The 22,637-nt window shown below is 39.4% G+C and overlaps 1 protein-coding gene across 1 annotated transcript in view; it reads right to left on the bottom strand.

The window, feature by feature from the left end:
* HEATR5A (HEAT repeat containing 5A) overlaps positions 1 to 22,637 on the bottom strand; it is a 373,796-nt gene that overhangs the window by 21,553 nt on the left and 329,606 nt on the right. Inside the window, exon 34 of the mRNA XM_053697931.1 lies at positions 19,133 to 19,346. Within this exon, the coding sequence (XP_053553906.1) occupies positions 19,133 to 19,346 (214 nt within the window). The remainder of the gene's footprint in view (positions 1 to 19,132; positions 19,347 to 22,637) is intronic.

The raw sequence follows: 22,637 nt of genomic DNA, 5'->3' as shown, positions 1-22,637 counted from the left end.
CAGTCGTATATGCGTTGTGGCGGCAGTGTTTCTGCCTCTTTTTTGCTGAACACGTCAGAGAAGTCGCTGTAAACTTCAGGGGTAGTGAACTCCGAGTCGGTAAGTTGAAGTACATAAGTTTGGGGATAATAAGTTTTCTTGCAGAAGTCGGATGAGAGACCTATAGTTAAATCCTTCCATTCTATGGAAGGTTGATGTAATCGGAGCCAACTGAGACCTAACACTATGGGGAATAGAGGTGAGGGGAGAATATCAAATACTATATATTCAGTATGACCTGTTTGAGTGGTTACCATGAAAGGTACAGTATGATGTGTAATTGGACCTGTGGGGATATTAGAGCCATCAATAACACAAATCGACACTGGTTGTTGCTTACACACCACTGGGATTTTAATAATTTTAACAACATCGATGTCTAAGTAATTCCCTGAAGCTCCGGAGTCCATTATGGCTTCAGTTGTCACTCTGCTTCGATCCCACTGTAAAGTCAAAGAGAGATGGCAGTAAGTGGGTTTTCTATTTATAGGACATGATGTATGTATATGTGTGCACTTCTTTTGTAGGATAGGGCAGTCCTTTACGTTATGATCTGGATTGGCACAGTACATACACAATAGCTGTGTTCTCCTACGGTTCCGTTCTTCCGGTGTCAGAGGTCCTCTCAAAACCCCTATCTCCATAGGTTCTGTAGCATTTTTAGGTACCGTGCTGTTAAGGCGCTGAGGAGGATGGTCTGCTGTTAACCTCCAGATGGCCACGTTCTGCCCTCTTTTCCCGGAATCTGCGGTCAATTTGAATGACAAGCCTCATGAGGCTTTCTAGTGAGTCCGGTAGGTCGATTCGTGCCAATTCGTCTTTAATCGGATCCGACAGGCCAATCCTGAATTGTTTTTTTAATGCTACTGTGTTCCAGAGGGAGTCTGTGGAGTATTGTTTAAATTCCGTAATGTAGTCCTCTACAAGACGGCGTCCTTGTCTGAGATTCCTCATATTAGTCTCAGCGGTTAGTTGTAAGTTGGTATCCTGGTAAAGCTCATCCATAGTTGATATGAAGAGGTGTGTAAAAGAAAGAATAGGATCATTGGATTCGTATAGGGTATCGGCCCATACTCAGGGTTCTCCTCTCAGGAAGGATATCATTGTTAGGACTGCAGGAATTTTAAATTGTCGGTAAGTTTTGCGGTTACCAGTAATGTGTTGGGTCGGGACACCTGTGGTTCAGGTTGTGTCTCTGGTTGAGGACATTTCCTAGTCACGGTGTCCTTAATGATATCTCTTAATGTCTGGTTCTCCAATTGGAGTTTGCGTAATCCTTGTCCTAACTGGTCTACGCGTTGAGACAAATTGTAAACCACTTGGGGTAGATCTACTGGATCCATGGTTTTGGGCTTAGTAATATGTCACGGTACGTAATGTATGGATCTCAGCTGTAGATCTAATATTATACTTTGTATCACATTAGCCTCTGTATTCCGTGGATTTGAAGAATACAGATTAAGGCTGCATGTGAAATATAATAGTTATAGCGTTCAGCAACAAATCAGCAAGGTTACTGACAGTTGTTTGGAGGAGTAAGACGCGGTAAAGTATAAAGGAACTTTCATTCAGGTGTGGATCTTAAGTTGGATAGAAGATGTAGTTGATGGCCTTTAAGAGAAGACTGGAACGTTAGTGATAGTGGAGTAAACCTAGCGCCTACTAAATAAGACCTCTGGCTTTGATAATTTGACACCTAGTTGTCAAAATGGAAAGATGAAACTAATAAGGTATACTTAAGCGCCAACTATACGAAGGCTGGGTCTGGACCTAATGCAATATTATCAAACGATTACAATAAACAATTTATTGAGTACACAAATAAGTTAAAAACATGGATCCCTGTATAAACAATCAAATTTATACAACAATAATAGCTAAATGAATAGTTAAAACAGATATAGCATTTAAAATTGTGCAAACATTGCTCTTAAAAATATTCCTAAAAAATTCCAAATTTAGTATAAGGCTCACAACAGAAATTCAACTTTGTGTTTACCACATGCACATACACAAATTTATACAACAATAATAGCTAAATTAATGGTAAAAACAAATAGTTATGTAGCAGATATGGCATTTAAAATTGTGCAAACATTGTTCTTAAAAAATATTCCTAAAAAATTCCAAATTAAGTATAAGGCTCACAACAAAAATTCAACTTTGTGTTTACCACATACACATAATAGGTGAAATATATTAGTCAGTTATATAATATTATCTAACCAATAATGTTCTCGATTCTATGCAATGCTCCTAAATATTGCCAATAGTGACTAATGTGTAAGGCTCTGAGTAAGACCTTTAACTGTGTGTTTAACACATATGCATTGTCAAGTAAAAAATATTGTGACAGCAATAAGCCAATGTAAAAAATGTGTATCAAAAAAGTTGTGTGCAAAAATTAGTGTACAAAAATTATTAATGGTCAAAAGATAGGTGGATCTTCAAAAAACGTGAATTAAGAACAAAGATTGTGAAGAATGAAAAAACAAAAATTTACAAAAACATTGTGGTGTGTTCAAATAGTAACTTATATAAATGTAAATAATAGTCCAAAAAATAGTCCAACAGTGAAAACTTAATAGAAAAAATAATCCAACAATAAATTATAAGTAGTGTGTCTCTTTAAGAAAAAACAATAATCCTTAAAGTGTTGTGAATCCTAATAGCAATAGTTATGGTGATTTTCCAAGTGTTTTATACTGAACTAGTACTAAAGCCCGTGTACACGGGCCATTTTTTTGCAGTACAGCGGTCCCACCCCTTGCTCTCTCCCTCCTCTCTTTTGCTCTCTCTTCCCCCCTCTCTTTTGCTTTCTCTCCCCCCTCTCTTTTGCTCTCTCTTCCCCCCTCTCTTTTGCTTTCTCTCCCCCCTCTCTTTTGCTTTCTCTCCCCCCCCTCTCCTTTGCTCTCTCTCTCCCCTCTTTGGCTCTCTCCCTCCTTTCTTTTGCTCTCTCTCCCCCCTCTTTGGCTCTCCCCCCCTTTGGCTGTCTCCCCCATCCCCTTTGGCTCTCCCCCCCCTCTTTGGCTCTCTCCCCTCTTTGGCTCTCTCTCCCCCCTCTTTGGCTCTCTCTCCCCCCCTTTGCCCCCCCCCCCTCTTTTGTTCTCGCCCCCCTCTTTGGCTCCCCCCCCCTTTGGCTCTTCCCCCCCTCTATGGCTCTCTCCCCCCCCCTCTTTGGCTCTCTTTCCTCTTTGGCTCTCCCCCCCCCCCCTTTGGGTCTCCCCCCCCCCCCCTTTGGCTCTCTCTCCCCCTCTTTGGCTCTCTCTCCCCCTCTTTGGCTCTCTCTCTCCCCCCTCTTTGGCTCTCTCTCCCCCCTCTTTGGCTCTCTCCCCCCCTTGGCTCTCTCTCCACCCTCTTTGGCTCTCTCTCCACCCTCTTTGGCTCTCTCCCCCCCTTTTTGGCTCTCCCCCCTCTTTGGCTCTCTCTCCTCTTTGGCTCTCTTTCCTCTTTGGCTCTCTTTCCTCTTTGGCTCTCTCTCCCCCCCCCTCTTTGGCCCTTCTCCCCCCCTCTTTGGCCCTTCTCCCCCCTCTCTGGCTCTGTCTTCATTGAAAGCCTTTGCCTCTCTGGCCATGCCCCATCGCGGCGACACCCACCCGGCCACGCCCCGTGCGCCGTCCGGCCACGCCCCCATCGCAACGCTCCCGTCGGCCACGCTCCCTGACACTCCGCTTCAGCCTTGCTCTGTGCTGAGTGTTGAGTGTCAGGATCCAAACGGTCAGGTATGTTTGTCACGTGCAGTCTATACTGCGCAGGAATGCATCTGACAAACATACGTGGCCATTTATTATATAGGATAGCAGTGTCAGTACTTGCTAGCCGTTTTCCAACCCAAAATTCTATCTTCTTGGCAAACATTTTGTTATAATCCCTGGATGATCCTTCTGTAAAAGAAAGATATGATGGTGTAGATTGTTTTTAGATCAATAGAAAATGAAATTGTGCTTACCAGTCGACGCGTTTCGGTTACAAAGAGACCTTTATCAAGACCTTGATAAAGTCTTGATAAAGGTCTCTGTGACCGAAACGCGTCGACTGGTAAGCACAATTTCATTTTCTATTGATCTAAAAACAATCTACACCATCATATCTTTCTTTTACAGAAGGATCATCCAGGGATTATAACAAAATATTTGCCAAGAAGATAGAATTTTGGGTTGGAAAACAGCTAGCAAGTACTGACACTGCTATTCAGTATAAAACACTTGGAAAATCACCATAACTATTGCTGTTAGGATTCACAACACTTTAAGGATTATTGTTTTTTCTTAAAGAGACACACTACTTATTATAATTTATTGTTGGATTATTTTTTCTATTAAGTTTTCACTGTTGGACTATTTTTTGGACTATTATTTACATTTATATAAGTTACTATTTGAACACACCACAATGTTTTTGTAAATTTGTTTTTTCATACTTCACAATCTTTATTCTTAATTCACGTTTTTTGAAGATCAACCTATTTTTTGACCATTAATAATTTTTGTACACTAATTTTTGTACACAACTTTTTTGATACACATTTTTTACATTGGCTTCTTGCTGTCACAATATTTTTTACTTGACAATGCGTATGTGTTAAACACACAGTTAAAGGTCTTACTCAGAGCCTTACACATTAGTCACTATTGGCAATATATAGGAGCATTGCATAGAATCGAGAAAATTATTGGTTAGATAATATTATATAACTGACTAATATATTTCACCTATTATGTGTATGTGGTAAACACAAAGTTGAATTTTTGTTGTGAGCCTTATACTTAATTTGGAATTTTTTAGGAATATTTTTTAAGAGCAATGTTTGCACAATTTTAAATGCCATATCTGCTATTTAACTATTTGTTTTAACTATTCATTTAGCTATTATTGCTGTATAAATTTGTGTATGTGGTAAACACAAAGTTGAATTTCTGTTGTGAGCCTTATACTAAATTTGGAATTTTTTAGGAATATTTTTAAGAGCAATGTTTGCACAATTTTAAATGCTATATCTGTTACATAACTATTTGTTTTAACTATTCATTTAGCTATTATTGTTGTATAAATTTGATTGTTTATACATGGATCCATGTTTTTAACTTATTTGTGTACTCAAATTGTTTATTGTAATCGTTTGATAATATTGCATTAGGTCCAGACCCAGCCTTCGTATAGTTGGCGCTTTGGTATACCTTATTAGTTTCATCTTTCCAAGACTGGAACGTTAGTTTTTGTAAATTCTTGCTGGTGTATGTCCCTTTAAGTAATGGCTAACACGTGCTTCAGGTGGAGAAAGCAGCTAGATTCAGAGAGTGGTATTCTTGTCAAGATATGTACAATCCATTAAAGTACAACGTACAAGTCTCTGTATAATGCTGTATGTATTGGCTGCAGATTGGTTATGCTAAAGACAATGGAGGAAATCAGTGAGCTGCGTCCTTACCCCTGCTGAATACAGGAACTCTGATCTCTAGTCCGGCGCGCTGCTTCCAGTTGATCCGCTCTACAGCTGAGGGGAGCTATGGTCACGTGACATGCTTTCGTCACACTGAACGGAGGAGGATTCCGGTGCGGCTCCGAGAAACGGCAGACGCCGCTAGACAGTCTGTGTGGATCCGGTGTTGCTGCTGCAAGTGCCAGCTATCTGGGGGTAACAGGTGTGATAACTGGTAGTCTCCCTGTAGATGCTAAACAGGTTGTGGATAGATTTGTAGAACTCTGTAGCAGGAGATATAATAGCCCTTTACTTCTTTAAACTGCAGAGTGTACTGTGACAAGGTTAGGGTTACTCCAAGATGAATAGGATTTGCACAATAAATCAGTTTAGGTATTCTGATATCTAAGGTTAAGTGTGAGACGTGCTCTGGCTCAGCTCACGTTAGACTAACTAACACAAATTACTAAGCACTTGGTTGCTGCTGGGTGGATGCTTTTAAAGATGATGGGGGAAGGGCTAAGGTGGATCCTGACAAGAACCCAGTCGACCCTATTATAGAGGGAACCGGTAGGAGTGAAGTCTCTTCTGCATCAGGTAACGCGGCGGATTCTGGTAACACGTGGCGACGCCCACAAGTATGCAATCATGCCAATTTTATGTGTGAAATGGTAGAAACTACAGGAAGATATTATGTATTAGCTGAGCTGCAAGATTCAGTCTCCAACCCTATCATGGGATTAATTGCTACTGGATCTCAGGCAACTATTTTATCCCACGGGTACTACACACAGCTAAATGAGCTAACACCCCACAAACCTAAAATACAAGAATTTGATGGTTCTCTAATAGGAGTTGGGGGTGACTCTCTAAAAGTCTACGGTACGGCCTGGTTAAAGTTTAAACTGGGGAACAGGGTCATAAGACACCCTGTCATTATAGTGGATCTGCCAACTGATCGTTTAATTATCGGTAGTGATCTCCTGAAGCGATTAAGCTCCATAATTGATTGCCTAAATAATGTAATTTGGTCACAGGTTAAAAGGCCTATTAATTATGAGAAATCTGGTATATCTCGCACCCGACATAACTGTCACGTGGTGGAAGAGAAACCAGATGCTGTGGAGATTCATTTCAGGAATAACTCTGTACCTGAAATCACTATTTTACAAATAGATGATCAGACTATGGTAATACTTTTAAAATAGATGATCAGACTATGGTAATACTTTTAAAATTTCGCCTGGAAAGATAGCAAATATTTCCTTAGACGGCGATGTATTAACCATATCTCTCCACAAGGGGGATCATAGAACCCCTAAGGGGGGAGGACGGCTCAATACCTCACAGGAATTGAGAGAGTTAAAGAGGATCTATTTATCCCTATACAAGTGCATGACCTTGGGAAAACCAAATATGCTAGATTAAACTTAAAAAAGGAAGCTAGCTATATAAGCGAAGGCTTATGAGCACAGATAGCTGAACCTAAAGTGATTAAATATTTCTTTCCCCAAGACCACTGTGTCCAAAGCCTGGATGACAGGTTTGAAAGCTATAACATCACAGCTAAGTGCTTATTATCTGTCGCTATAGGTAATAAGTCAGTGAGACACCTGTTTTTAGTTTTAAATACTCCCCATAATCAAATATACATTGGCAATGATATCTTACATAGATATGCCATACAAATAGATTTGATTAATTCTTGCCTCTGGAGCAGATTAAAGGGGGACCCTGAAGTATTTCAGGATGAAAGTGCAGCCCTGAAATCAAACCACCAATTGCCATATGCTGTAAATATGCAGGTGTCTAACGATATTATAATTCCTGCCGGGGCTGATAAATTTATTTTACCCTTACAGGTAAAAAGAGGTCAGAAATTAAAAACTTCTGAAACACTAATTTGCCTCTCCCATAGAATACAAAATCTGGGTATAACAATGGCCTATACTCCTATGGTAAATATTGGAACTATTCCAATACATGTTATTGTACATAACATGACCCCACAGGATATAACCTTATCCAAGGGAACTACCATAGGATATGCGCTGGAATCAAGTTATTACACTTTTGGATTCCAGAATAATATAATTGGGCTAATACCTGAAGGATACTTAACTGAAGAACAATTAATCGAACAATTCTTTGCATCTATGCCAGAGGGTCTATTTACAATTCAGTCTATTTATCCCTTCAGCTCAGAGGAAGGCATCTGTAAAATTGAAGAAGCCTCTCTAGTATTTGATCAGCCGATTAAACAGCAAGATTACCCCAATACCCAGAATCATGGGGGCAATGTAAATTATAGTCAAGGGGATCTCACCTCTAGATTGGAAGAAGCCTATGAAATAGGACAGGATTTCAGCAAATAGTCGAAGAGCAAATAGCTTTAGCTAATGGTTGTTCCAGCGATGATGAACGCCAACAGTTACGAGAACTCCTGATGGAGTACAAAGATATTTTTGCTAGGGATTTTTATGACTGTGGGACTACAAACTTGCACATTTCAAGGATACAAACAGATCCCAATGCACCACCTGTCTTTGTTAAACAATACAGACTTCCTTTAGCCTCATATGATTCTCTTGCAGAAATCATAAGGCACTTGGAAGAAAGAGGTATTATCCGATAGGTGCACATCTCTTATAACAATCCTATTCTAGGTGTTCTTAAGCCCAATGGACAATAGCATTTGTGTGCTGATTTAAGACAGCTAAACAAACGAGTGTACATGTTTGGCTGGCCTGTACCATACATTGACCAATGCCTAGCACAGATGCATGGATCCAAAATATTCACTGCCATTGATTGTGCACAGGGATATTGGACCATAAAGGTACATGAGGAGGACCAGTATAAGCTGCCATTCTCCTTCCAAAAGGTCCAGTATGCATTTCAGAGACTCCCATTTGGATACATAAATTCTGGACATGAATTTGCTTTATTCATGCATAAGGCTATGCCTGATGCTCTGGAAAGGGGGACCTTATCTTTTGTTGATGATGTTTTAATCAAAAGCATAGATTTTGAAAAACACATCGCAGAGCTTAAACACGTCCTCAGCCAACTTAAAAGGGCATGTGTCGAATTATCCCTACAAAAAGCTCAATGGTGCCGAACTCGTGTAAACTTCTTGGGACATGAAGTTACTTCTGAAGGGTTAAATCCTCAGAAGAAAAAGGTGGAAGCTATGGTAAATTCTAAAAACCCAACTAACTTAAAGGAATTGAGATCATTCCTGGGTACGACAAATTATTCTTGCAAATTCATTGATAATTATGCAGAATTAGCTAAACCACTACTACTTCTTCTAAAGAAGGATGTGAAATGGCACTGGAGTGAGACTCAAGAGACAGCCATCAAGGAGCTGAAGAGAAAACTCACTCAAGCACCTTGCTTAGCATACCCGGAAGCTGGTAAACCTTTCTTCTTAGAGACAGGTTACACAGATGTAAGCATGAGTGCTGTTTTATACCAAAAGCATGACAATTTAAGCAAAGCCATTGCTTATGTGAGCAAAACTCTATCCCCGGTAGAAATAAAATTTAGCGATTGCGAAAAAGCCCTCTTATCTACTGTATGGGCTCTACAAAATTTCCGCAGCTATATACAGGGCGAGAAAATTATTGTAGAAACGGCCCACCAGCCTTTGCTATATTTGCAAATTGAGAGAATAAGAGATGGGAATTTGTCTAATAGCCGCATAACAGCGTGGACTCTTTCCTTACAAGGCTGGCCCTTGGAAATTCACTATAAACAGAATAAAAAGAATCCAGTCGCACAGGGGCTTGCTGAGCTCCACGACTGTACTGCTGAGGATCCTGGGGAAGAATTATCAGAAGATGATTTCCTGGAGGAACAATTGCTTTCCCCATATAAAATGTACAATGAGGACCATTGTCAAACATTACCTTGGGTATATGTTGATGGTTGCTCTTACCATGCCACTATTGATAATGAGTGCAGACTAGTCGCTGGCATTGGTATAACTTGGGCAAATGGATTCCCAAATATATCTGTAGGTTTCAACATTGGACCAAGATCCAGTCAAGTTGCAGAACTCACTGCTGTTCTAAAAACCATTGAAATGGCTATTGAACATGGTATTCATGAATTTGTAATCATTACTGACTCAAATTATGTGCGTGACAGTTTTGTTGAATACCTGCCAACTTGGAAAAGAAATGGCATGCAGAAAAGTAACAACAAACCAGTCAAGCATGGCAAGTTGTTCTGCGAGATTGATAATCTGGTGGTATCCAATGATTTAACCATACACTGGAAAAAGACCAAGGGTCATTCCAGGGTGCTAGGTCTTGATAAGGAAGGCAATGATCTTTCGGGGTATTAGCCAAACAAGGAGACATAACTGGAGAACTCCTTAATATTAACCACTTAATGGGTGCAATTCAGGTAGAAGCCATTACCAGAGACCAGGCTAAACAACAGAGTGATGAAAAGAAAAAAGACCAATGGCACTACTAAATATTTGAGTGGACTATTGCCTGATTAAAGGGTACTCCAGTAAAATGCCTGTGAGTTCCAAGGGTGGTGCTGTGTATAGAGAGAATACTTAGTAGAAACACTAATTGGATAGAGTAGGCTATCCAACAAAAGTATACACTTAATAGCACTCCAAAGTCCTAATAATAATAATAATAATAATAATAGTGAAGCAATCTTAAACACTAAAGGACATTTTCTCAATATTAGTTTATAGGGGGGAAAATAAAATATAACTTTTATTTATATTATTAAAAACAACCTAAACATATAAGATACATACAATTAAAACTACGGAATGGAGGACGGTTAGCGTATATGTAGAAGTGAATGCTTCTGTGTTAGCATCACTTTGGCCCCAATATTATAGGAACTACACCAATGACTATTTAGGACATCAAATAATGAGTATACTCAGAATGAGTACTTTATGTATCCGAAATAGTAATAAGTTCCTATTCTTAATATAAAGAGCTGCTGTGCATCAAAAAGTATATCAAACTGCTAGTTGTGCGTTAAGTGCCAAGATAAAGTAGGCACCAACCTGTGTATTAAATCCCAAATGAATTCACTGTGTACTAGGGACAAGTTAACATCACTTGTGTTATCATTAGTAGATATAAGTAAACTTTATTGAGTGTGTTTACATATAATGTAATCCATATAATAGAAACACATATATATGCTTCAGGGGCTGATAGTATGTAATGAGCCTATAGACAAGGGATTGTGTACTCGTACAGAAGTTGGAGTTAGTAGTACGTGATGATGCTATGCTGCATGCGGTTATAGCTGCTGAGTTAAGCTGTGCAAATAGCTGCAAAGTAAAGCTACTGACCTTAGGTTATAAAATATGATAAACCTAAATTGGCTAAATGCTGTCTTGATTTGAGAAACCAACGTAATTCGTCACTCACAAATGTAAGTATTTGAGATCTGATGTAACGTAAAAATAGAGACAGCATTAGCAACTTAACATGAGGGAATCATAATGCCACCAATGAGTATTACTTTAATTACATTCAGAAATAGAAGTGTTAATACTGTTAAGTAACTAAAGGGTTAAGATAACACCCACTGAAATCTAATTTGGATCAGTGTTACTGGATCACAGCAGGCTAAGCTGATGTTTAAACAGTATATTTGTGTATGTACAGCTCCACGCTTTGCAGTGTTGTTATAAAATAATCACAATACACCCTGCGAGACTTGCTTGAATTATACTCAGTGGGTAATTGTATTATAATACAATATTATAATATAATATTATCAAATATCTCCCACTAAAGTATTATCTATATCAGTGTTGCTGAATTATAGCAGGTCTGCCTTGTGAATAAGTGGTATACCGGAATAGTAGTATATCTGAGTATGTGCAGCTTCACGCTTGTCAGCGTTAGTATAAAACACTTATAAATCAGCTTAAGTTCATAAATGCAAGATAATCTAATTCTCATAAATATAAAGATCCCAAATTTCCAACATTATTATTTAGGATATATATATAATATGTATTTTATGTATTTTTGTTAATCTTTACTGGATATCTGCTGTTGTAAAGCAATCACAGCTGTAGCAATGTTTATATCATTGTAGCTAAGTAATAGTGTGATTTGCAAATGGTTACACAGTGTTGCTGTGTCTCTGCAGCTCCACGCTTCTCTGCTTGATAATTACCCATAGGTGAAAAAACTCAGCTGTTAACTACCGCTAAAATGTGTCTTAACGGACACTAGTAGTCAGCAATTGTATATTAAGTTGGATGTAACATATGTCAGGAGCAGTGCTTTGAAACGGATATAGGGCTAGAAAGTTAAAACAGTCATGAGTTAACAGAGGGAACCAACATTATTGTGGTTTAATATCTTCTAGGAATATATATTTTTTAGCTTATTAGCAAACTTTACCACGAACGGTTAGCTCATATACAGTGACTTAATCAATTATTGAGCCCATAGAAGTTATTACACACTATTGAACCAGATCAACTATAAGGACCATTAAATATAAGGTCACGCTGATCGTGCCTCCAGAACGCTGCCTAAAACACAGGAGTTCACTGGACTCCTCTCCAATTCCCTGACATGTTTCGCCGCTTAGCAGATCTCACAGCCACAGCCTACTTCTGTGCCATGATGTGTGATTTTTAACCCCAATAAAAGATTACCGTTTTTAAGATGTTCACTGGAGGCTTCATCGTTTTCTTTTGCTTACTTTAAACTATACCTTTGTCCGAGTACCTATAAATAGCCTCTGGGCTGTGTCTGTGCTGTGTTACATAGAAACATAGAAACATAGATATTGACGGCAGATAAGAGCCATAGGCCCAGCAAGTCTGCCCCACCTTACCTAACAGTATAAACTTATCTAGTTCGTAGGATAGCCCTATGCTTGTCCCATGCATTTTTAAAGTCCCCCACAGTGTTTGTTGCTACTACCTCTTGAGGAAGTTTATTCCATAAATCAATCACTCTTTCTGTAAAGAAGTGCTTCCTCAAATTACTCCTGAATCTACTACCCTTTAGCTTGAGCTCATGACCCCTTGTTCTTGAATTTTCCATTTTATGTAAAATACCCACAGCCTCAGTTTTACTAAACCCTTTAATGTACTTGAAAGTTGCTATCATATCACCTCTTTCCCTTCTCTCCTCTAAGCTATACATATTTAGGTCATTGAGCCTATCCTGGTAAGTTTTATTTTTTAGACCATGTACCATTTTGGTAGCCCTCCTTTGCACAGATTCAAGTTTGTTAATATCCTTCTGAAGATATGGCCTCCAGAACTGCACACAATACTCAAGATGAGGCCTAACTAATGATCTATAAAGTGGCATAAGAACCTTACTATTTCTGCTGCAAATACCTCTACCAATACATCCAAGCATTCTGCTAGCCTTACTCGCTGCCTTACTACATTGTTTACTAAGTTTTAAATCATCTGAAATAATAATTCCCAAGTCCTGTTCCTCGTCTGTAACAGTCAGTAAAGTGTCATTGAGTCTGTAATTAACATTTGGATTTTTCTTCCCTAAATGCATTATTTTACACTTTGCTGTGTTAAACTTTAGATCCCAGTCGTTTGTCCAATCCTCCAATTGTTGTATATCACTTCTCATTTTGTCTACCCCCCCTGGAACATCCACTCTGTTGCAAATTTTTGTATCATCTGCAAAGAGACATACTTTCCCCTGTAGCCCTTTGCTGATATCGCAGATAAATATGTTAAACAAAACAGGCCCCAGAACTGACCCCTGAGGAACACCACTAGTAACAGCCCCCTCTGCTGAATGAACTCCATTTACTAAGACACTTTGTTTTCTGTCCTTAAGCCAGCATTCCACCCAGTTCACAATTTTTGAATCTAGACCAAGGAGATATAGTTTGTGAATAACTTTATTGTGTGGGACGGTGTCAAATGCTTTGCTGAAATCTAGATATGCTACATCAACTGCTCCTCCCTTGTCTAATACTTTTGTTACATAATCAAAGAAGTCAATTAGATTAGTCTGACATGATCTCCCTGAAGTAAAACCATGCTGATTTTGGTCCTCTAAATTGTTTGTCTTTATGTAAGTCATAATTCTTTCCTTTAAGAGGCTTTCCATTAATTTCCCTACTACTGAAGTTAAACTAACTGGCCTGTAGTTGCCAGATTCTTCTCTACTGCCCTTTTTATGAAGAGGTATTACATTTGCTATTCTCCAATCATCTGGGACAGCTCCTGTTAATAGTGACTGATTAAACAGATCAGTTAATGGGACAGTTAGCACTGAACGAAGTTCTTTTAAAACCCTTGGATGAATATTATCAGGACCCACTGCCTTTGTAACATTTATTTTTGATAATGCTAACAAAACCTCATCCTCTGTAAAAAGATTACTGTTAACTTTGTTTCTATTTTGCATAGCATCCCTTAATGTAGACATTGTATCTTCACAATCTTTAGTGAAAACAGAACAGAAGTAATCATTGAGACAGTCTGCAATCTGCTTATCTCCTTCTATTATTCTACCATCAACTGATTTCAATTTTACTATTCCTACCTTATTTTTTCTTCTTTCACTGATATATCTAAAGAATGTTTTGTCCCCATGTTTTACTGACTGTGCTATCTTCTCTTCTGCATCAGCTTTAACCTTCCTAATTAACTGCTTAGTCTTTTTTTGTTGGAGTCTCCATATTTTCATATCATCATCTGCTTGTGTGTGTCTGTAATTTTTATAAGCTATCTTTTTTGTCTTTACAGCATGTGCTACTTCTTTGGAAAACCAAATTGGTTTCCGCTTTCTTTTACTTTTACAGACATGTCTAATACAGTGTGTGGTTGCATCTAAAATGGCACCTTTCACAAATTCCCACTGTTCTTGAACCCCTGTAATAAGATTTTTCCCCTTTAAATAGTTTTTTAGGTATTCTCCCATTAATGAAAAATCTGCCGTCCTAAAGTCTAAAACTTTTGTTTTAGTCTGGGTGTACAGTTCCTGAACATGAATACTAAACCAAACAGATTGATGATCACTGGATCCTAAGTTCTCACCTACAGACACATCTGAAACTGTATCACTGTTTGTAAGTATTAGATCTAATATAGCTTCCTTACGAGTTGGTTCCTTGACTAATTGCTCAAGTGATTCCCCTAGCAGAGATTCAAGAATATACCTGCTTCTAGCCGATCTAGCAGAAGGAATCTTCCAGTCTATATCTGGCAAATTAAAGTCCCCCAGTACTATAACCTTACCCTTCATGGTCATTTTGGTTATTTCATCTAATAACAGATTGTCCAGTTTTTCATCCTGCAATGGAGGCCTATATACAACCCCTATTCTAAAAACATTTTTATCTCCAATTTCCAAAGTCACCCAAATACTTTCCACCTCATCATTTGTTCCTACAATTTCAGTAACCTTTATATTTTCATTTACATACAAAGCAACTCCTCCACCTTTCTTTCCTACTCTGTTCTTTTTAAATAACCTGTATCCAGGTATGACTATGTCCCAGTCATGCAAATCATTGTACCATGTTTCTGTTATAGCTACTAAATCCAAGTTGTCCCTAGTCATTATTGAAATGAGTTCAGGTAATTTATTTCCTAAGCTGCGAGCATTTGTGCTCATGGCACGAAGAATTTTTCTACTAGAATTTCTAGAATTGTTACTTGGACTAACAGTTTTGGCATGCTGTGGGGGGCAGGTGGATATATTAATGCTACCCCCCTTTATTAGTTTAAATGATTTCTAATAAAGTATTTGAACTCCTCTCCCAGATACTCTGTTCCTTTAGCATCCAAATGCAAGCCATCTCTCCTAAATAACCTAGTATCTTTCCAAACAGAGCTATAATGGCCAATAAAACCAAATCCTCGTTCCCTGCACCACTTATCTAACCAAGAATTAAATGTTGTTATCCGCTCCATCTTGCCTGCTTCCTGGTCATACACAGGTAAAATAGCAGAAAATGATAGAGTTGATGCCACAGTCTCTAAATGATTACCTAGGTCACAAAACTCTTTCTGAACAGCAGCAACATGATTACTAGCCAGATCATTTGTTCCTAAATGAACAATCACATCCAACTCACTTCCCTTTCCTGCTGCCTTAACAATTCTCAAAATACGATTCCTATCCCTGTGAGCAGTAGCTCCTGGAAGACATCTAACCTCCCTTGTTTCTCCTTTACTTTCACCTAAATACACATTCCTCAAAATAGAGTCACCCACTAACAGTCTTTTTCTCAAAAACACATCTGCAGTTCTTTCCTGTGTTATGTTACCTGGAGAATCAGGTGCCAATAGATTTAAATTACCTGTTACAGCTTCAGAGGGCTCAGAAACAGCAATCTCCTCATCACAAGTGTATTCGGCAAGAGCAGCATAGGAGTTTTGCAATGGCAGAGGTTGTGGGCAATGCTTCTGGTCTACTGTTCTAATTCTTCCAGAGCCTACAGTGATCCATCTGCCTCTCCTTGCTGATCTCTGGGGTAGAGGGGCTTCTTTCTGAGGCAGCTTTGTAGAGGTAACAGGTATGTTACTTACCTTAGCTTGAAGTTTAGCTATTTCCTCCCTTAACAGGGAAAACTGCTTACAAACAGGACAGCCCCTAAATCTCCAAAAAGTAGAACGATTAAAAAGTGCAAAACACCCATTGCACTGTATCTGAGACATTTTAAACTATGCAACACTTTAACAATAAGAAAAATATAAGTATTATTTTCTACTGAATAAGCCTGAATAACCCTGAATAACTCCTGAAATAACTCAAATATCCTTATGTATTTAATCCTTTTGTAGTTTGATCTCTTTGCTAAGAAGCAGAGCTAAATGTTTAGCAGAGCTAAACAGATCTCTTTAAATACCCTCAGAAAGATAGGGTGGGGTCCCTCCTAATTGCTCACCTATGCAAACAATCTAATTGTTATCTAATTGCAATACTAAAAACCAGAATACAAAAGAATGTAAATTAACTCAAACCTTTAACTATTCAATTTCTGTAGTGAAACTAATTCACAGTTCAGGTCTACCACCTTTAACTATTCAATTTCTGTAGTGAAACTAATTCACAGTTCAGGTCTACCACCTATAAAAAAACAAAATATAAAGTTAATAGAAATACAAAATATATTATCTGAAAGTACAAACTATTCAAGTAACAACAATTTAAAAGAGAAATGTTATATACCTTTCTGAAATAACTCAAATATCCTTATGTATTTAATCCTTTTGTAGTTTGATCTCTTTGCTAAGAAGCAGAGCTAAATGTTTAGCAGAGCTAAACAGATCTCTTTAAATACCCTCAGAAAGATAGGGTGGGGTCCCTCCTAATTGCTCACCTATGCAAACAATCTAATTGTTATCTAATTGCAATACTAAAAACCAGAATACAAAAGAATGTAAATTAACTCAAACCTTTAACTATTCAATTTCTGTAGTGAAACTAATTCACAGTTCAGGTCTACCACCTTTAACTATTCAATTTCTGTAGTGAAACTAATTCACAGTTCAGGTCTACCACCTATAAAAAAACAAAATATAAAGTTAATAGAAATACAAAATATATTATCTGAAAGTACAAACTATTCAAGTAACAACAATTTAAAAGAGAAATGTTATATACCTTTCTGAAATAACTCAAATATCCTTATGTATTTAATCCTTTTGTAGTTTGATCACTTACCAGCACCCCTCCACTGGGTTACCAGGCATGCCAATGTCAATGTAGCTGCAGCAGTATCCAGCAGAGAGCCCACCCAGTGCGGTATTGAGTACCACAGAGGATTGCAAAAGGAAATACCGGAGTCCATCAGGGGGAGGCTAGAGATGATTCTCCCGACCCCTGAGGGTAGTTATGTCTGAAGTCCCATTAGGGAAATCCTGTGCACATAACAGGGTATTCCTGTGTCCCTGTATCAGTGAGCTTCTGTGAAAAGTCTGTTCTGTCTTCTTTGTAAATGATACTCCCCAAGGACTCACATAGGTCTGAGCTCTCAATTTGTAAACCATAAGCAAGAAGCTGGAACAACCTCTATTCTCAACCATCTCCTACGAGGCCAAGAACAAATCTAAGAGAGAGGTGGGAGGGTTTTAAAGCTCTTGTATGGGTTTTGACCTCCTCCTAGTGGCGGGAAATATATCCCATATGTTATGGAGGACTGTGGACCATCATCATTTAATGAAAGAAAACACCCTGCAGATCTCTAGGCTTACCCTTAAATTTCTCTTGGGATAAAAACCTCCCTAAGGCCAATGACCCCCAGTGATTTTAGCAATAATACCATCCAATCCAGGCCAAAACAGATGTTTACCCTGGAAAGGTAAAGAAAGCAGTTTGCGCTAAGATACCTTGTAAACATTCCAAGATTCAAGCAACTTAGCTCATCTTGCTAAAATAGTTAAAGGGACAGTCTACACCAGAATTTTTAAATGTTTTAAAATATACTCATTCCCTAGTTTTGCATAACCAACACTGTTATATTAATTTCGTTTTTACCTCTGTGATTATCTTGTATCTAAGCCTCTGCAGACTGCCCCTTATTTCAGTTCTTTTGACAGACTTGCATTTTAGCCAATCAGTGCTGGCTACTAGGAACTCCACGTGCGTGAGCACAGTTTTATCTATATGACACACATGAACTAACACCCTCTAGTGGTGAAAAACTGTCAAAATGTCCTGAGAGTAGAGGCGGCCTTCAAGGGCTTAGACATTAGCATATGAACCTCCTAGGTTTAGCTTTCAACTAAGAATGCAAAGAGAAAAGCAAAATTGATGCTAAAAGTAAATTGGAAAATTGTTTAAAATTACATGCACTATCTGAATCATGAAAGTTTATTTTGGACTAGACTGTCCCTTTAATGCAGCATTCTTAGCATCAATGTGAATAATTTTCACTACTGCATCAAATTAATTTTCTGTTCTTGGGAGATTAATGTGATCCTGAATCTCATTCAGACTGGTTATACCAAACAGTGACAACTGTGGCGCAGGCTACACTGACTGCAGGTCTAAGCATAAAACCAGCAAGCTGAAAGAATCACCTATGAAAACCTTCAAGGTTTTCTAGCTAAAGGATGGTGTAGGTAAGGTTTTGGGATAAGGTAGCTTAAGATCTGGTGCTATTAACCACTTTATGTCCACACTCTCTCCACTCTCACTGCTTGGCAAGCAAATGAGAATATTGCCCACACATGCCATGTTCTGTGAGACTTAAAGGAACATTCTAATGCAAAAATGGCATGCAATTTATTAGAACATGTAATGTTTGCATGACTGACTTGCTATGAGTTTAAGGACAACTGCCATCACTCTACTGGCGTAGAGGAGTACACTTTATAAAGTCTGACCAAAAAATCTGGTTCATTCAGGATAGAAACAGGAATCACATTATTAAAAAATAATTAAAATGTCTCTTGCTAGTTTTTCGCTAAATATCTTTACTATTTTTACCATTTTGAAAAGGCACTAGTAAGGGATTAGCCTGATTTCACATTAATTTTAATTGGGAAGATATTTATTCTAGCCTTAGCAATAATAGACAGGATCACAACATTATCATCATTAAATGACTATCTGTAATATAGCAACATTTGCCTAGCTATTTCCATATCTATGGCACAACAATCGAATGGATCTTTGAGGTTATGAAGGAGAATCAAATCATGCATATTATACTTACGTATATGCTCTTCACTGCTAGCTATAAGAGTTTGCAGAAGATGCACTCCTTCCTTCAATACAAGCAGCTCAGATTGCCTCTGTGGCTTCCGGCTCTCAGCTTGGCTTAAATGCTTTACTACGCGTGGGGCCAGACTACATATATAGGGGGCCACAACCCCTGGTGTTGGATGTTGGAAGATGGACAGGAACAACCTGTAGCACTTAAACTGCTCCTGGAAAAGAAGAAACATAATTTATGCTTACCTGATAAATTTATTTCTCTTGTAGTGTGTTCAGTCCACGGGTCATCCATTACTTATGGGATATATTCTCCTTCCCAACAGGAAGTTGCAAGAGGATCACCCAAGCAGAGCTGCTATATAGCTCCTCCCCTCACATGTCATATCCAGTCATTCGACCGAAACAAGACGAGAAAGGAGAAACTATAAGGTGCAGTGGTGACTGGAGTTATAATTTTAAAATTTAGAACCTACCTGAAAAAGACAGGGCGGGCCGTGGACTGAACACACTACAAGAGAAATAAATTTATCAGGTAAGCATAAATTATGTTTTCTCTTGTTAAGTGTGTTCAGTCCACGGGTCATCCATTACTTATGGGATAACAATACCAAAGCTAAGTACACGGATGATGGGAGGGACAAGGCAGGAACATTAAACAGAAGGAACCACTGCCTGTAGAACCTTTCTCCCAAAACCAGCCTCCGAAGAAGCGAAAGTGTCAAATTTGGAAAATTTGGAAAAAGTATGAAGTGAAGACCAAGTTGCAGCCTTGCAAATCTGTTCAACAGAGGCCTCATTCTTAAAGGCCCAGGTGGAAGCCACAGCTCTGGTGGAATGAGCTGTAATTCTTTCAGGAGGCTGCTGTCCAGCAGTCTCATAGGCTAAACGTATTATGCTACGAAGCCAAAAAGAGAGAGAGGTAGCCGAAGCCTTTTGACCTCTCCTCTGTCCAGAGTAAACGACAAACAGAGAAGAAGTTTGTCTAAAATCTTTAGTTGCCTGTAAGTAGAACTTCAGAGCACGGACCACATCTAGATTATGCAAAAGACGTTCCTTCTTTGAAGAAGGATTAGGACATAATGATGGAACAACAATCTCTTGATTGATATTCCTGTTAGAAACAACCTTAGGTAAAAACTCAGGTTTAGTACGCAGAACTACCTTGTCTGAATGAAAGATCAGATAAGGAGAATCACAATGTAAGGCAGATAACTCAGAGACTCTTCGAGCCGAGGAAATAGCCATCAAAAACAAAACTTTCCAAGATAAAAGCTTAATATCAATGGAATGAAGGGGTTCAAACGGAACACCCTGAAGAACTTTAAGAACCAAGTTTAAGCTCCACGGAGGAGCAACAGCTTTAAACACAGGCTTAATTCTAGCCAAAGCCTGACAAAAGGCCTGGACGTCTGGATGCTCTGCCAGACGTTTGTGTAAAAGAATAGACAGAGCTGAAATCTGTCCCTTTAGCGAACTAGCGGATAAACCCTTTTCTAAACCCTCTTGTAGAAAAGCTAATATCCTAGGAATCCTAACCTTACTCCATGAGTAACTCTTGGATTCGCACCAATATAAATATTTACGCCATATCTTATGGTAAATTTATCTTGTCACAGGTTTCCGAGCCTGTATTAATGTATCAATAACCGAATCCGAAAACCCACGCTTTGATAGACTCAAGCGTTCAATTTCCAGGCAGTCAGCCTCAGAAAAATTAGGTTTGGATGGTTGAAAGGACCCTGAATTAGAAGGTCCTGCCCCAGAGTAAGAGACCATGGTGGACAGGACGACATGTCCACTAGGTCTGCATACCAGGTCCTGCGTGGCCACGCAGGCGCTATCAGAATTACAGATGCCCTCTCCTGTTTGATCCTGGCAATCAGCCGAGGTAGCAACGGAAATGGTGGAAACACATAAGCTATGTTGAAAACCCAAGGGGCTGCTAATGCATCTACCAGCACCGCTCCCGGGTCCCTGGACCTGGATCCGTAACAAGGAAGCTTCGCGTTCTGGCGAGATGCCATGAGATCCAGATCCGGTTTGCCCCAACGATGAATCAGTTGAGCAAATACCTCCGGGTGAAGTTCCCACTCTCCCGGATGTAAAGTCTGGCGACTTAGGAAATCCGCCTCCCAGTTCTCTACGCCTGGGATGTGAATCGCTGACAGGTGGCAAGAGTGAGACTCTGCCCAGCGAATTGTCTTCGAGACTTCCAACATCGCTAGGGAACTCCTGGTTCCCCCTTGATGATAGATGTAAGCCACAGTCGTGATATTGTCCGACTGAAATCTGATGAACCTCAGCTTTGCTAACTGAGGCCAAGCTAGAAGAGCATAGAATATTGCTCTTAATTCTAGAATGTTTATTGGGAGGAGTTTCTCCTCCTGAGTCCACGATCCCTGAGCCTTCAGGGAATTCCAGACTGCTCCCCAGCCTAGAAGGCTGGCATCCGTTGTTACAATCGTCCAATCTGGCCTGCGAAAGGTCATTCTTTTGGACAGATGAACTGGTGACAACCACCAGAGAAGCGAATCTCTGGTCTCCTGGTCCAGACCTAGCAAAGGGGACAGATCTGAGTAATCCCCGTTCCATTGACTGAGCATGCATAGTTGCAGCGGTCTGAGATGCAGGCACGCAAATGGCACTATGTCCATTGCCGCGACCATTAAGCCGATTACCTCCATGCACTGAGCTACTGATGGGCTTGGAATGGAATGAAGGACACGGCAAGCATTGAGAATCTTTGATAACCTGGACTCCGTCAGGTAAATCTTCATCTCTACAGAATCTATAAGAGTCCCTAGAAAAGGAACCCTTGTGAGTGGTAACAGAGAACTCTTTTCCACGTTCACTTTCCACCCATGCGACCTCAGAAATGCTAGAACTATCTCTGTATGAGACTTTGCATTCTGAAAACTTGACGCGTGTATCAGAATGTCGTCTAGGTACGGAGCCACCACTATGCCTCGTGGTCTTAGTACCGCCAGAAGTGAACCCAGAACATTCGTAAAAATTCTCGGGGCCGTGGCTAACCCGAAGGGAAGAGCCACAAACTGGTAATGCCTGTCTAGAAAGGCAAACCTCAGGTACCGATAATGATCTTTGTGAATCGGAATATGAAGGTAAGCATCCTTTAAGTCCACCGTGGTCATATATTGACCCTCTTGGATCATGGGTAGGATGGTTCGAATGGTTTCCATCTTGAACGATGGTACCCTTAGGAATTTGTTTAAGATCTTTAAGTCCAAGATTGGTCTGAAGGTTCCCTCTTTTTTGGGAACCACAAATAGATTTGAGTAAAATCCTTGTCCCTGTTCCGATCGCGGAACTGAGTGGATCACCCCCATGATTAAGAGGTCTTGTACACATTGTAGAAATGCCTCTCTCTTTACTAGGTTTGTCGATAACCTCGAAAGATGGAACCTCCCTTGTGGAGGAGAGGATTTGAAATCCAGAAGGTATCCCTGAGATATAATCTTTAACGTCCAGGGATCTGCCCCCCA

Source organism: Bombina bombina, chromosome 1 (genome assembly GCF_027579735.1).
Source record: "Bombina bombina isolate aBomBom1 chromosome 1, aBomBom1.pri, whole genome shotgun sequence".
In the NCBI taxonomy this organism is placed as follows: domain Eukaryota; kingdom Metazoa; phylum Chordata; class Amphibia; order Anura; family Bombinatoridae; genus Bombina; species Bombina bombina.
Note: the sequence above shows the minus strand (reverse complement) of the source record. Positions and strands in the feature narration are given on the sequence as shown.